Source organism: Nesoenas mayeri, assembly GCF_963082525.1.
Source record: "Nesoenas mayeri genome assembly, chromosome: 5".
Lineage (NCBI taxonomy): Eukaryota > Metazoa > Chordata > Aves > Columbiformes > Columbidae > Nesoenas > Nesoenas mayeri.
In genome coordinates, this window is record NC_137548.1 from 9,601,590 (window position 1) to 9,618,596 (window position 17,007).

At 44.2% G+C, this 17,007-nt stretch overlaps 1 protein-coding gene across 1 annotated transcript in view; it reads left to right on the top strand.

The window, feature by feature from the left end:
* The first annotated feature begins 3,821 nt into the window (after nt 1-3,821).
* AKT1 (AKT serine/threonine kinase 1) overlaps nt 3,822-17,007 on the top strand; it is a 72,810-nt gene continuing 59,624 nt past the window's right edge. The window contains exons 1-2 of the mRNA XM_080346027.1: nt 3,822-4,363; nt 10,882-11,059. Coding sequence (XP_080202153.1) covers nt 11,014-11,059 — 46 coding nt within the window. The 5' untranslated portion in view covers nt 3,822-4,363; nt 10,882-11,013. The remainder of the gene's footprint in view (nt 4,364-10,881; nt 11,060-17,007) is intronic.

The window sequence follows — 17,007 nt, forward strand, 5'->3', positions numbered from 1 at the left end:
TTGCAGTTATTACTGTAACACCTGCAGTGGTATATGGGACAGAAGTGTTATATTTGCTATTTTTGTATGTTCTACACCTAACTAGTGTGTTTTCTGTACAAACCAATTCGGTTCCTGTTCATGTACCAAATTCCCCACAGGGTGTTTGCTGCCCCGTGTCACAGCTCTCATTATTCCTGGTGAAGACGACTGTACGGCTCTCACTTTGGAGTTTGTCAACACTATCCATGGCTCAGCCAGAAAAGCTCTTTGCAGGACCGTGAAGTGTGACTTCTTCCTCCAGCTGGAGAAACCATGCTGCCAACCCAGGGCTGTCCAGCTTGGGCACCCTGGAGACCAGGAACAGGGGCTGGAAACCAAACCTCGGTCTCCTGTCCTACCTTTCCCAGGGCTTTTAGCCAGCCATCGGGAAAAGAAGCTTCAGCGCTTCACTTAGTCTTGTAGGAAATTCATTTGAGAAGTACAAAAAAATCCATACTTCTATTTATTCACAAGATGGATTTCTAAATAGCAAAATTACAACGTTTCAGTATGATTGTTATTTTTTTCCAGATAACCTGCCATTGTTTTGCTAATGAGAAATACACCTTCAAATGTTGGATTAGTTCAATTTTAGAAGCACAACTATGTTTCTTGTATTTGGCACTGTGAAATGCACTTTTAAACTTGTATTTTTACTGAGATAGATTTTTGTCTGATATCAAACCTGAGTTGTTTGTTTAAAAGCTGTTAATACCTAGACTGAGATGCTAGTTCTGTAATTCCAGGATGTCATATAGTCTTTTTATTTGAGTACAGCCCACCTTTTAAAAAGAGAGGAAGAAATTCACTGTTGGCCCATAAAAGTGCTCTCATTACTTGCAATTATGGAACAGAACTTGTTCTACTGGGGGTTACCTCAATAATTCCACTTCATCTTACAATGCTAGTCTTTCTTCCTATGTCTGACTGGACAAGAATAATTTTTATCTAAAGCTGCATAATTTTAGTTTTTTAAAATAACTTTAAAAAGTTACATCAAATTATATGTTACCTATATATTTTTTAAAAATGAATGAGAACGGGAGTGCCTGCTCCTCTAGTGTGGTATTGACACATTGTCTGGCAATCAAGCATCCTTTGCCACTAACCCCTCCGTTCAGTATTTTTTGATATTATAATACCAAGGGATAGTTGATGCAACTTATCCTGAAGCACTTAATAAACTAGAGTCAACAGATGTGAAATTTGAGGAAGCGCTCAGGGAAATCTAGGGACTTCCCTGAAAATTAGAGTTTATAGACTATAATCCCATTGATGATAACTGAGTGATAAAACCCACATTGTTTGCATTTGTAACAATTCCTGAGTGATTCCATTGTTCTCAGAGAAAAAGGAAAAAAAAAAAAGCCTGCTTTTGTTCCTTGTTGGTACAAAGTCACTCTTGTTTTTGTACACCAGGGACTTCCTACTTTACCTGGGTATTTTTATCCACAGCATTTTGCTGTGTTTGAGAGGTAAGCCCTTACTCCAGACTCCGAATCGCACTTCCCCCTCAGATTTAGGGAATGTCAGATCTGGATCGGGATCCAAACTTTCTAGTTTGGGCCTGTCTTTCATCATGGTAAATCAACAGTCAGCAAATCTAAACAATCTGTTCGTGTTGAATTTTTTTGTTTTTTTCTTTTTAATTGTGCTTCCCTTCTAGCAAACAACGGAGCTTTATTTTCTGCTCTTCAGGACAGAAAACTGTTTACTGTATGACCTTATTTTTTAAACTGCTGCTTCATTTGCAGGGGGAAGTCCTAAAGACCTCACTCACCACGCAGCCTGGGAGCTTATCCATCAGGACAGGCTTTGGCAGGAAGGGAAGAAAGCTCTTCTGCAATCAGATCTATTACCAGAGATCCCCCTACCTAGACAGAAGTGTCTTACAGCCAATAAACTGCTATACTTACATGCACTCTTTATTCCTACTAGGTTTACTGCAGGCTGTAGGCTCAAAAGTAGTTCATAAACAAATTTTCTTCTTTTTGTTTTGCTAAGTTTAATACATGTCTTCTGAGCTGCCTGCAAGCTTTGCACACTGACGATTTATTTAATTTTAAATATATCTTTAAGGCCTACCAACGTTTTAATCTACACCAAATATTCTGTATGTAATGCACAGTAGGCCGAAACGTGATCACAAACCCAGATTTTTTCATTTCCATTACCTTTGCAGCTTAGAGAGTTCTCACAGCTCTTTTATTCTGCCCTGATATTAACAGAAATCTTTCCACTGACTGCAGCAGGTGAGGATCTGACCCTCAACTGGGTAGCTGGACCCGTACCACAGGGTCTGCTTATTCCACTAAGTTGCCCAAATGGTACATTTCAAAAATTGTACTGAAATGTGCTCCATTAAACCTAAAGGAGAGCCACAGAAAACACCACGCTGCAGCAGCAGCTCTGCCATGAGAAACTGGTCTGCTCCATGGTGGGAAAGGGGATCTTGCTCCTTCTCCCTACAGCATGAGAAGAGTGAAGCCTTTCCCACTCTGCCTCATCAATGGTTCCTCTAGCACACTGGTGTACCCCAAATCCAGCAATGCTCAGGAACCCTTGTGACAGATATGATTAGACAGACCTAGGTGATCAAAATGGCAGAAGAAAGTGAATTTCACTAAACATGTACAATCACTCAAATGATGTGACGGAAAAGCCTCTTATCAAATAGGTTTGCTACTAGTGTAAAGGTAGTTGTATTCCCCAGCTTTACTACTGTAAATGCATTTTACGCACCTTTATGTTAGTAATGGTGCAAAACTGTGGGAAGATGTCCTGTTTTCAGAATTCCAGCTTGCTTCTGATTGCAGAAATGCAATAATTGGTGAACACATTTCTGAAGAAATCCAATCAGTTCTTACAGTCCAGTTAACATTTATGGCCCTGTCAATTAGAAAATAAACAAACCCCCTTAATGACCAAAGAGAGCAAATTTTGATACTGGATGCATGCAGAAATAATAAATCTGCCAAAGGCTTTTCCACAACATCGTCTTTCTAAGCAGAATGGCTGTTTAAAGATGTCATAAAACATTGCCGTGCTGTAAGGAACAGTTCAAGTGATTTGCAGTGTTCTGAGACATTCCTTGTTGCCAGAGCAAGACAAAGCAGCATCCAGCCCCATCACCTCGGCCCCTTTGTCACCCTGAGCGCCCAGGGAATTGCTGCCCCATCCCACATCTCACAGCCCGCTGTGGGATGGGATATTGCAATATCCTCCAAGGTACCGTGACACCGAATTATTTTATCAATCGGTACTTCACAGGGTGAGCGGACTGGCACCCCTCGCTTCCAGGGAAGCTCGCTGGTGGCACCTCAAGAGGTTTACAGGGGCTTGGCTCTTCCCAGAGGTTGAAACACCAGGGGCTGGCTCTGCCCTGCGGCGGGGTCGAGCCCCCGTTTGTTGGGGCAAATCATCCACACTCCGGGCAACAGGATCCTGACAGTGGCGACTTTCCCGCAGGGCTGAGTGAGGTGAGGCCACTTCATCTCGGGGCACCGTGTCCCAGTCGCCTGGGTCAAGGGCCGCAACAGCGCCGCGAGGGCGCCCCCGCCGCCGGGCTGCCCGGGGCCAGGCCAGGCCGCGCCGGGGGCCCGGAAACGCGGCCCTCGGGGCCTGGGGCCGGCCCGGCGCGGGGCGGAGGGGGGCGGCTGGAGGGCCGGGCCGGCGGGCGCTGCCCCGGCGCGGGGACGGGAGCTCTGAGGGCGGCGAGGCGGGGCCGGGCGGCGAGGCCCCGGCGGCGGGCGGCGAACCCTCCCCCGGGGAGCGACGCGGAACGGGGCGGCTCCTCGGCACGGCGGGGCGGGCGGGAAGCGGCGCGGCGGCGGTAGGACCCGGTGGCCGCTCCCCGGAGGATGTGAGCGAGCGCCGCGGAGACGCGTGTGGGACGAGCTCGGCCCCGGCTGCGGGAGCTCGGCCCGGCGGCGCGGGGGGAGGCGGCGGCGCCGGCGGAGGGGCTGCTGAGCGAGGCGAGGGACGAGGGACGGCCCCCCCTCTCGGCCGGAGGCAGGGCGGCGGCAGGAGCGAGGCGGAGCGGCGGAGAAGGCAGGCCGGCAGCCGGAGCGGGCGTGTGAGCCCCATGGGCCGAGCGCCTGCGAGAGGGGGAGGAGGAGCCGCCCCACCGCCCGCCGCCCGGGGATGGTGAGGAGGCGCCGGCTGCCGGGAGCCCAGTGAGGCCTTCGCTCGGCACCCGCCGGAGAATCCGCCCCGCCAGCCTCCCCCTTCCCCCTGCTCGCTCGCTGGGTCGCTCCCCTCTTCCCTTCCCCTGCCTCTAGCCCCGGCTCCCTTCTCCTGCCGCCGCCACCCTCCCATCACCTCCTCCCCGGCCTCCAGCCATGTAAGTGACCCGCTCCCCCGGCTGGGAAGGGCTGGGGGAAGGAAGCGCCGGGGCCGGGGCCTGCTCCGCTCGGCCGCGCCGTTCCCGCCGCATTGTGCGGGGCCGGGAGGGGAAGGAGCGGGGCGGGCGCCCTCCGCCTTCCCCGGGCGGCGGCCGCTGACCCGCCTAGGCCGCGGCGCCGGGCGGGGGGCTGCCCCGCCGCTTTCCCTGGGCACAGCCGGGCTGCGGAGCCCCGGGGCAGCCGGGCAGGGTGGGGGGGGTGAGGGGGGCCGGGCTGCGGGCGGCCTCGGCCGGCGTCCTGCCGGCGGGCCCGGGGCGGACAGGAAGCAGTTGGCTCCCCCGGGATGCGGTGGATGAGAGGGCGGCGGGGCGGGGGGCTCCTCCGGCGGCTCTCGGGCCTGACCCCGCCTCGCTGTCCTGGGGGCCGCGGCTCGTCCAGCGCCGGCGGGGCCCAGTTGGTGCCCGAGCATCCCCCCGGGGAAACGGGGGTGGCGGGGAGGGGGCGAGGGAGAGGGAGTTGTTTCTAAAACTGTGGTAAATAAAGTAGCCAAGTGCCTCTGCTGCTTCTCCCACTTCACCCGCCCCCATTTTCTCCCCTTGTCTTCTGTAGCCGCGTTGTTCAGCCCAGCTCCGCTTTACGGACCACGAAGTGTTTGCCGATGGGGGTGTGATTGTCTCCGTGGGCATTTGGCGTGTGTAGGCGGCTGTGCAGCGTTTGTGGACTTGATTTTTTTCTTATTTTTTCCTAGTCGTGTTTTGCAGAGCTGTAGGGAGCTGTCTGCAGATGCTCCCTACCCCCCACGGCTTCCTGGAGACTTCTAGGACTTTTGCTTCTGTTTCTTTGTAAAACACCTAATTGTAATCGAGTATATGAACAGGGTGGGAGTTTATTTTACTGACAGTATGCGACTGATGCTAATGCAGTTTGCACCTTATTGGTATCCCACCGCTCCTCCCACCTCCCTGGGAAAAGCATTTAACTGTTTTGCTTTGTTTTCCTACCACCTCTAACATACAAAAAGCAAATCCCTGATTTGCTCTTGTATGTTTGATTTATACCACAGAGGGATGTACATTTCAAAATACAGTTATAAAGGGAAGTTACTAACACTTAATTCAGAAGAATATTTGTTTACAGGTAAATAAATTTGACATACTGCATGACTAGTAATTACTTTTATGTAGTTGTTAATTTCCTGATGACAGCCACAACATTTGTCTGAGTTAATAGATTTAAAGACACTGTGGAACTACCTTTGATTTTTTTTAAATAGGAGGGTTTTTATTGTGTGTGATGTTTACAGAACTGTCTTTGGTGTGCAGCAGTGGTAAATCAAATTTAAGAATTAATCCAGTGTCCGCAAATAACTTGCAGCTCTGGCATTCACTTGCCGGCTTATAAAATGTCCTGTAAGTGACTACATTAAGAATTAAATAGGTTCACGACTGACTTGATTTGTTTGGGGACAGAACAAAACTTCTGTTATAAATACTGTAAAATGGAATTTGATTAAATGCATCCCAAGTTGGTACAGAAGTTCTGAGCAGCACAGTTCTTAAATTATATGAGGAGAGACTATAAGAGGACTTGTTCTTGTATGAGGACATAAAGAGGATTTTGTCTGGCCTGTGTCTGACAGAGAGGGTATGAAGAAGTCTCTTTTCTGCCATCACCGAGTTTTGAAATAAGCAGCATAGTTTGTCCTATCAAACTATAGTTGTGGTTGCAGCTTGGGCAGCTGAATGTCGTAACTCTGGCCCCTCACTGGAACAATATTAACCTCCTGTCCATTGATCAGCAAAGACACGAGAGCGCAAGCGTTTCAAATGACAGTTTTGTGAACCTAGGTTAGGCTAACAGATTGAAAGAAAAGTGGATGTGGCTTTAGAAATTTTTATTCTCCACTACATATTTTACCCATAGCTCTTAGTATCAGGGAAACGTTTCTGAACCGCGTGATAAACCACGCTTGCTTCCATGAAATAGCAGTTTAGATGCGGTGTCGTTCTATGCAGTACATGCGGTAGCAAATGCTATTGACCACACCTAACTCGTGGCCCACACTGCATTTTTGTAAACTAAGCCAAGATGCTGTAACAACCTGGTCCTTCTAAGCTTTCTTGAAAGCTGTCTGCCCCGATTTGGTAACTGGGTCACGGTGCGAAGCTACTGTGGGCTTAGAGAGCCTTGAACGGGTTGGAACCGCTGCTGCTCCCGCAAAACACCCAAGGCAGGATTTGCATAATGCAGGAGATGCACTTCACTGGTCAGAGCCTGGTGGGACACCTATCTGTACGCTCCACTTGAAATGCTGGCTGGAGCCCAACTTTGTTGTGTCTGTGCTGTTCAGGTGCAATTGGCTGTCAGCTCTGAGCAGATCTGGGATCTGCTGTGAAAAGAGAGCTTAGGTTGCTCATGATATCTCATGTAATGGGCCTAAACAGACACCCCCTGCCCCCCTCCAGTTCCTCTGTATCTCATCTGCTCTTCTGACAGTATCAGGTGTCCAGGAGTAGCTGGATCCTTTTTTGCTCGGTCCCGCTGTTGTGCGTTATGAGAACGTGTAAGGATGCGCAGCACAATTGCAGCTCAGGGTGTCCTGGGAGCATCGGGGCTGTGCCACACCAGGGCAGTGGGCATTGGTAACTGGCGGTGCAAGGGTCACAGTGTTAGTCCAGGAGCGTGCTTTGCTGTAACCTGCTTTCTGAGCTGGGCCGACTGGTGGACACAGCCTAATGTGCCAGGTGAGGCAGCAGCAGGACTGCGGTTGGCGGGTCTGATCTTCCTTCAGTCTCTTGTTTAGTCTCCTTCATAACGATGAGGTGATTACCATAGATGCTCCTGCATCCTGTAAGCTTACATTTCAGCTTCAGCCTTACAGAAGAATTCCTTTTCCTCCTGCTCTGCTTTAGGATATGAGTAGAAACAAATGTAAAATTTCATCTTTGAAAGAAGGTAAGGAGGACATATTCAGCTCTTGATTTTGCGAAAAAAGGTGAGCATAATAAATGTAAGAGAAGGAGAGAAGGAGCTCTAATGCGACTCTCCAAAATATATAGAAGTTGGTTCTGCTCCACCTTCTGTTGGATGGTTGGTTTGACTGACTCCTTAAAGTATGTTTCACTGCTGCACTAGGGAAGTGAATTATCTCATTATTTTGAAGAAGTTGTTAACCTTTAAGGAATTAATATGCGCGTAAAACCAGCGTCACTGTGATACGATGCTGATGTCATGCCATTCATGATTTACTGCACTTGAGCCACATGAGAAATACTTTGGTATTGAAAAAGGTATTACAGAAATGCATATTAGAAAAAAGCAAACAGAAGGCTAAGAGAAAGATGGGGTTGTTTAGCATTTGACAGTACTCAGTCATGTGCAGACACAGGCTGGAGCAGCCAGGTCATGCTTACCTCAGATGCCCTCTGTTCACTGGGAACCATTCCTAGATGGCCATAAATGAGGACTGTATTTTTTTTTTTCCCCCTCTAAGGATTTTATGGAAAAGGAACTTTTTCTGGTTTACGCATCTTCAGTAGTACATTGACCTGTAGTTAGCTTGCTCTTCTATTCTGAGAAATTACTCTTACTTGCTGCCACTGTCTTCAATAGCGTCTTTTACTAAATAAGATATATTAGGCACAGCTTGAGCGTGTGTTTTAAAATAAACCAGGTAGAGCGGGTTTGCTGCTGTTGCAGCCGTGTCTGTGAACATTTTGTTGGACAGTGAGAAGGGATCCCCAGCTCTTCGCAGCGTGAACTAAAAATAGCTTAAGATCCCCCTTATGAAATGAACTTTCTGATATAGCTGACTGAAGGACTGAGGTGGAGCCCATGCTGCAGGCTGGTATCAGGGAATGTTGAGTGTTTTCCTGCTTTGCTGTCCCGTACTGCCCAGTCTTCTGTGCGTGGCTCCTTTATAATACCCCCTTTATAATACGTCTTCTTGAAGGAGAGAGGTGGGTAAAGACATCCCTGATATCAGGGCTGTAGTAGCAGGTGGGGAATGTTTCTTTGGTTGAAATTGTAGGGAAAAGGAAATCCAAACTTTTTGAACGCTGCAGAGTAGAAAAAGTTCTTCCTCTGAACTTTGGATTTCTTTGTTGATCTGCTTTGTTGGGCTGTATTGTCATTCAAATTCAGATTATGGGATGACAGTTCAGCCGATGAAAAGCAGGAGGTTGCCAAGTGGCAATCTTGGCGTTAACCCAGAAAAACCTGCAGTAAGTTAGCTGCAGATCACAGAATTTTGGGCCTTCGCACTATTTTTTGTTTTTAATAACAGGATTGTCCTTTCTACAGACTACTTGAGCTCATAGCTTCCTTTTTTACATGTGGTTATTGAAAAGGATATTGATCGTTCAGTGCAGCTAAATTGTTGAATTCAGGCCGCAGAGGTAGGTTGCACGGTCTGTTATGGCACAGTGTTAGAAGCGTTAAGTTTCACACCGGGTGTTGCATTTCCAGACGTAAGCTGTGGTAACTTAGGGGTTTTGTTCAACACTTTGCAAATTGCTCGATGCTTAAACGCAGCCTCTAAATAAGGTCTAATCTCCTCTCAATATAGATGAGTTAGTCTAGCTCGCATGACTATTGTGCATGCAGTTTTGAAAGGTGAACGGAAACCTGCCATGTTCGTCAGGTTCTGTCCTAACTGGTCTGGATCTAAAGGAGTTTGTTTCAGGATAATTCTGGCAGCTGTGCGATACTGGTCTCTATTCTGCAGCATATGGTGTTCTCATATTTATTTATGAAATTAAGGAATTTTTACATGTCTCTTATTCCAGTGTCATTTTTCGTGTGTTTTCCCTTCCTCAGGCAAATGTCTTATCTATTTCTTGGAGTTCATAATTATAACCACTGAGATATGGCAGATTTGTAATTTGTGGAAACAACAACAACAACAGCTTGTTTCTGGGGGAAAAAAACTAGAAAAGTGTTACTGGAAAAGCTGAGGAGTAGTGATAAAGAGTGAAAGTTCATAGGCAAAGTATCGGGGGAGCGGCCTCTCTTCTCCCCATCCATTTCTGCTTGCAGTGATGGTACTTGTTCAGATTTGGCCTCCTTGCTTTGAAGGCGGCCTGTTTCAGAGTGCTGGTGATGTACCGTACAGAGTCCCCTGTCCCTGCTGGGGTTGCAATTCTAGGTTGGATTAATTGTGACCACCTGTTCTTCCAGCCAGGATTGTGTTTGAGTGAGTTATGGGGAATTAGTTGCTTTTTAATCTAGTTTCTGATGGATGGCTATCACCTGCGTGTTCAGAGGTAACTGATGCACATGTGCCAAATGCATGCAGAGATGGCGTATATTTGTTAGGAAGGAATGTGACATCTCTGTGGTTGGAAATAGGGTCCAGTAAAAGCCACATCTTTGGTGGTGAGTTACAAATGCTACCGGGTTCTGTTTTATTAAAATTCCTGTTTATTGCTGGGAATTCGTCACCAATTCCATGTTTTGATCACCCAAGTAATACTAAATTGCATGGCGGCATGGACGCTTTGGAAAGCACAGAAGTCATTAAAGAAAAACAAACAGAGAACATTTGTACCACAAGCAGAAAAACAATCAGATTCAATTTAGAAAAATAATAAAAGCTGATGCATTAGGGAAGAGATTACTTTCATTGAGGGAGAGAAATGCGAATAACATTTCTGTGGTAGTCAGCCATGAGCTAGACACATTTTCAATAAGATACGGCAATTTTGAGCTATTTAGGTAGGGACTGCATGTCATAAAGCTGAGAGGTGAAAATCCTTATTTGTGCTTAGGTGTAATTCATTGCAAGAAAGACGGCAGCAAACTGCGGTGTGTTCAGGGAAGTGCAATAAAATTGATCAGGGTGCTATAAGGACTGATTTACTATAATAGAAAGGAATGTGAGCTTATCTGAGATTCTTTGTATGCCTCTAGGAGAGGCAGGAATTATAAATACCCACGGTAGGGGATACACTTTTTGGGTGAGTCAATATCCAAGTGGGATTAACAGGATGATGCTTAAGCTATGAAAATTTGAAGGATAGAATTAGGAATTTTTACTGTTAGAGGTATATTTTTAAGATGCATTGTGTTGATAGATGGCTATACATCGACCTGTAAAGAAACCTTCCAGAACACGTTTTGGAAATCTTCTTACCAGGAAGAATTTAAACCCTGACTTTGTGAATCTCTGCATTTTTATTGTGGTGAAGAGTGAGGTGATGTTGAAGAGATGGTGGTCTTCTGGGCAAGGTCTTGCATTCACTTCTAATCCAGACAGTGTCTGGTGACGTGAGTCTTCCACAATCAAACTGCTCAGTGAAGAAGCAGGACTTTAGCAAGCATGTGTTTTGGCACCTCCACCCGCCAAGATATAAAATTCCTTGTGAAAAGCAAAGCCCTCATTTAGGATTTGTAATAATAATGTAAAAAAACCCCAAACCAACAACCCAGCAATGAAAGCTACTCCCTGTTGTATTCCTTACTGTACATGTGTGACATGCTTCAAAATGATGGTGCACTCTTCTTTTGATCCTTTTAGAAACAGCTGAGAAGGAGAAAAACGGAAAAAAAAAAACCCGTTCCTTTTGTGGAGCCTTCTGCGGGAGTTCCGGAATTTCAACAGAGTGATCTTTTGCTATAAACTGCTTTTTCAAGAGACATTCCCGCCATTATGAATGAAGTAGCAATAGTGAAGGAAGGGTGGCTTCACAAACGAGGTAAGTGTCTCTTCCCTGCAGGACGGTAGATTGGCTTTCTCTCTCTCCGGGTGATCTGTCCTTTAATAACCTATCTTCAAATAGTCTGTTATTTTTCCATTCATGCTAATGGGAAACCACATACAAGGAGCATGCGAGACTTTCTCTAAGTTTGAGAAAACGCACATAAAAGGGTTTTCTTTGGATGTGACTGTGTGTGTGTGTTCACCGAAAACTGTGTCAACTGCTTTGAAAATGATGATAAAGATAGCAACTGAAGGAGATGCTACTTGGAGTGTTAAAGGTTAAACTGCAGCAGATAATTTTATCGGTAGGTCTGTAGCTTTTCTTTTTATGTTACAAGGTAGAATTGTCTTGAAGTGAATCTTCATTTGAACGGTGAAAAATATGCCTGTATTTTGTGCACAAGGCTGTGCTCTTGCAGAGACTTGCTGGAGAATGTGCTGGTTTGTTTGTGTCTGAGCCGCTCTTGGTACCAGTGTCCTAGACAGGAAGAATTGCCTGGAGTTCGTGCGCTCTGTGCATTTCTGTCTTACCACTAATGACACTTGATTTTTATAAAAAGTCTTGACTGGGTGGCAAAACTGAAATAGCATAGTTCTGTGTACTGTTACGCTTCTTTCATTTTTAAGTGTTTTATTCCCAAAACAGTGGGTTTGTTCTTTTTTGGGGGGTTAGGAGAGTGTTTGTTTTCAAGTACTACGGCTTTGCTCCTATAAGGTACTTGACTTGCCTGTTTCTTTGTATTCTACTATTGTTTCTTGGAAAGGAGAGAGCAGCATTAGGTACTTTCCATAATATCGTCATTTTTTTGGACCAAAACCAGAGTCTTTGTGCTCCAGCACTAGGGAAGCTCACATGGTTCTACAGACTCAGGATTTTTCTAGAGGGTTTGCAACAACTTGCCTAAAGGTGCAAAAGTGTAGCAAAATTATTTGTGGAAGAAAGTTGAAATAAGTTATCATAGCCTTGATAAAGGCTGATCTGTGATCGTTCCACAACAATAAGAAATTTCTAAGAATTTAATAAACATTGATAATCTATGTTTTGAAAAGGTGGAAACATAGATTTCTAACAGCTGGATATACAGCTTAGTTTAGCTTGATGTAAAAATGTTTTGACAAAGTTTTTTTCATATTTTTTTTTCCTAGTTTGAGTTAGACATGCCTTTCCACTCATTGTCTCAAATAACTTATTCAATAATTCTGGTGTACCCAGGCTACCTTGTTCTGATAAAGTATTTGAAAATTATGCTGTGTTTGAATAAAATAGGAGGATTATGCTTCCTATTCCCATTTATGAATCTAGAAACTCTAAAAACACCTTTTTGGTGTGAGGTTTTAAATAATGGTTTTAGGCTGAGTTGTTTTGTTTTGTTTTGTTTTTTTAACTGTCTATTGTTACAATTCTCTCTGTGCTTACCTGTAATTTAAAAAAGAAAAACAAAACCAACAACCTGTTTTATTATTTTGGGGAGACACATATATTTTAAAAAATACAAAAATGGAATTGTATTGTCAGGATGATTCAGAGGCAGATGTGTCTGAAACTTTAAACCAATCATATTTTCTTTCAAGTTTGTATTTATGCTTGGGAACTGAGTGTTCGTTGTTTCTAGGATTGCAATAAAGCTACTCTGAAGTAAGGAAACCTCTGGAGGAGCTCTTAGTAAAAGATGCCCTGATCTCCTGATCTTTTTTTTTTAATTACCTTAGAGAAACAGATTATTATCTCTGATGGTTTGCTGATAGTATTATGATGTGATTATCTGCTGAACACATTTCCATTTCCAAAATGTTACTCTGCATGTTCTGCATATTTGAGACTGAAAATTTGTGCCCAAACTGTTAAACTCATCTTGGCGTTTTTTGGATGCCAGGTTCCCTAATCTTTTTAACCTGTTCCCCAATGCCTTCTTGCCTTCTCGATATGTGCGGTGACACCTATTTCATTCCACTACATTGACTTTGCAACTGTTAGCTTGGCATTGTCCATGCGAGGAGGGTTTTAGAAAGCGGTGCCATCTCCTTGGTTTGCCAGCGTGTCTGCTCCGTTACTCTCTTGGGTTTTGTAGCTGTTTTGGGATCAGTTGACAACGTTATTTTGACTGGGGGTGCTCATGGGGGGAGCTGATCCACTCATGTGCTCGTGTATTTTGTAAAGGATTTCTTTTTTTTAATCGTCTACATTTATTGCCAGACCCTATCAGTTTACTGGCTCTGCAAGATCAAATGCTTCAACCACAGGATGTTTCCAAAACTGATGTCTGATACTGAGCTTCTGAAGTTAAGGCATAAACAGTAATTACTGCAGGGAGGGACTGCTAGAGGAGGATTTTAGATATAGGAAATGTATATTGTTTGTCTTTTGGATCATTTATAAAACTGAACGTTGCACTGCATGTGTTCTTTAAAGATCCTAGGGCTTTCCACATGCAAATATTTTAAGTAGCAACTGGCCGAAATCCAGATTGGGCAATGATGTTCTCTCTACCTAACGTTCCCTCTGTAGCTTTGGCTGGATCTGGTGTCTCTTAGTTCACGTCCTGAGCAGTTGAACAGCATGGCTGTGTGCAGTTAAACAGTTGCTACATCTCACCCAGCAGTGGCTTAATTTTGGAAGTTTTAATGATTTGTGTAGGTATAAATCAGGCTGCAAAGTGCTCTGGAGCCCTTCTGGATGGCAGGTGTATATAAGCGTAAAGCCGTCATTAGCAGTAGCAGGTGTTTTGGCCTGGCAGGGAAATAGCAGGGCTTTCTAGAATTGTGGGGTTGTTTTCTTCTGTCAGCGTGCTTTACGTTTCTGTTTTTGTTTCCAAGATTAAGAACACAAATGGAGAAATGAAATTAAACGTCGCTGCCTGGCCGAGAGCTCTTGGCAGTTCTGTAAGTCAGTTGCTTAAAGGAAGTGCTACTTCCAGTAGCGCAGATGTTTGTTTGTGCAGGGGCCAGAGTCATCTCTATGACATGTCTAACCTCAACCAGGCAGAAATAGAAGAATTCATGAATGAACTTTTTTTGTTTTCCTCCTCCCTCTTCCCCATTGGCAACGCTTGGTGCTGTTACTTTAATCACAGTGACCAGATAGACTCTTGTGTGAAGACAAAACCAGTAGTTAAAATACTAACCGCTCTTGGGATAACTGCGTGGCTGAAATGTTCATGTAGAAAACATGAAGAAACTCTGACTGGACGGTAGCGATTGTATGTGTTATGGCCAGAATATGTAGTCCCTGCTTGTGTTACGCTGAAGATTTGTTTAGTGGGAATGGATGAGGGAAAAGGGGTGATGCAAAGGTGCTGTACTTGCGACTATGTGAGGGAAAGAGAAAATTATCTGCCTAAATCACTGCTTGTTCAGTTCCGAGATTACAGGTTTTCTGGATGTATTTCATGAGTATCCTTTCCGTCGTGTGTTGTGAAACTTTTTGGATAAAAGAAGTACGCTCAAGTATATTTCATTTATTTACTAATCCATTCTAAAGATCTCATTGGATTTCTTGCATCTTTCTGCCTGGCCCCTGTTTATAAAGGTCCTTCTATTGTCTTCAGTTTTCATCCTGTTTTTTTTTTATGTAAGTCTTCTGCGAGGCTAACAAAGAGGGGGATTGTGCGTTTTGATACTCTGTCATCTCTGTCTTCCCTAGTATGTCCGGTTTTCTTATTAGCGCATAAACTTGTATAGAAAAGGAGTCTTTTGGAGGCAGGGAAAGAGGGGGATGGAAAAATGTACACTGACATTTCAAAAAGGAAATAGAAATCTCAGTTTCTCACTCTGAAAACTCTGAAGCAATTATAAGCAGTAGGAGGGACTTCTGTGTTCATCCATTAATATTTAGCAGCAAAAGTTGAGCTACTTTTTGCCTTTTTTTTTAAATAGTACATAAACACTGCACAGTAATTTTAAGCATGAAAACCAAACCAGAACATGTCCTCCACATGTCAATTTGTGTGGACTTTAGGCAGGTAAAACTATTTGACTGGTTTGGAGGCTGGCTGCCCAGCTGATCAAAATTACTAGAGGTCCTTAAATGAGAAATTATACAAATTATAGGAAAAATTATACAAAAGATACTTATTCCAATTCTGGAAATACTACTCTTTTTTTTTGTTAAAAATTATTTCTGTGATGAAATGGAGTAGTCCATGGCGATTTGTCTTCCTGTAACTTCATTGCATAAAATGAATGCAGGTTCCATATGTAAAATACAAGCCAGGAATTAAATGCCGATTGTTTCTCTTTTAACTTTCTCTAGCAGAATAGCACAGCCGGTGAACTTCAGCTTTGTTATTCTGAGCATAGGTTCATACTTCCAGTATTCTGCTATTATGAATCAAAACAGGATCTTGCAAGATATGACCAGAAGTTAACTATTTTTTTTAGCCAGTGAGTCTCCTGTGTTACTGTTCTTCTTCACTTTTTTTCTTTTCTGTTTTCTATTCTCACCATATTACCTACGTCTGTGTGTGTGTGTTTTATTTTGGAGTGGTTTGGATTTTTTCTACCTTGGCTTCTGTCTGTCCCTGAGATGTAGCGGTGCACTTTCTTGATGACCTGTGTAACCAGAACCTTTGAGGTTCAGCTTAGTTCAAGGCTTGTCTGGCTTTCATGGTATTTCAAAGGAGTGGCTGTGGCTCTTGATACAAAGGATCCTAAGACACATCTGAACTCTGAAGATGCCAGCTATAGAGGTCACAGCTGCTTCAGAGGAAAAGCTGAGAGGAAGAGGAAAGGTAAGAAACAAAATAGGGGCTGAACAGAGAACAGAGAGGGGAAATTAGTAACAGAGGGAAATAAGCTGATGCTACTTCCAGAGCTGAAGGGTTGGGTTTATACGGAAATCTGTTGCTCTTCTTATTGGAAACAAAAGATAAGCTGTGTCAGTTTGTGGTTTGTGTGTCTCTTTTTCAACACAAGGGGCAATAGTTTTGCAACGCTAGCTCTCGGTTGCTTTCATTTTGCTCGCTCTGTTCTGGGAAAAGGGGACTGGGGAGGAACCAGGAAATCGTCGGCCAATAAATCTGACCTTGGTGGTAGGCAAGATGCTAGAGACATTAAGAAAGGATGAGATCACAAAACATCTGGAGAAATATGAGCTGATAATGGCTAGTCAGCTAGACTTTTGGAGGGTAAATCTCATCTGATGGAATTATTTGTGGAGAGATCATAGGAAACAGGCTGGATCCAGTGTACTGTAAAAAGTCTACTTGGGATATGGGCTAGTCAGATGCTGAGAATTACCTAGTACAGTGTAACTATACTGGACTATATCTTCGAAAGAGCTAGCATAGTCTAGAGATTGCTCATCTTCCACTCAGCAGACTACTGAAGTCTTTGACCACCTTTGTCACTTTGCCAGTGTCCTTCTAGAAAAGCCTTTCTTCCACAATATTTTTTTGTGTAGGAAAACCCATTCTTTAAGCCACAACTTCAAAGTTTTGAAGGGTGAAGTCCAAATGTTTCTTTTTTTCAGTAAAAATTACCCCCCCAAAATTTTTATTCCAACATTTTCCACCATCTTTCTTGCAAAACGCTTTCAGTTCTTTAGAGAAGTCGTGCTAGGTCAGCTGTTTTTCTCTATAAACTGTCTGGAACTTATATGCAAGTGACACCCAACAAACTCGCGCTTTGAATGGCAAAGAGGAAGAGCTCAGATGTTGATGCCCACATTATTTGTGTCAGTCCTGGAAGTTTACTTTCATATTCTGTTTATTGTACATCAGAAGCGAAACAAACTAGGTCTCAATTTTATCTCTGAAAGTGGGGTAGCATCATAAATTACTGTTACTTGTTGTTAAAAGAGATTTGAGAATGAGTGATCTAGGACGTTGCGAGCCCTGTTAAAGTGAGCCTGGGAATGCTTGATACAGTGGATCATGCAGAAACTGCCTGCATTGGCTTTCATCCTCTATTCCACGGTTCCTTCAAAAAGGAAAAGGTAGGCCTGTG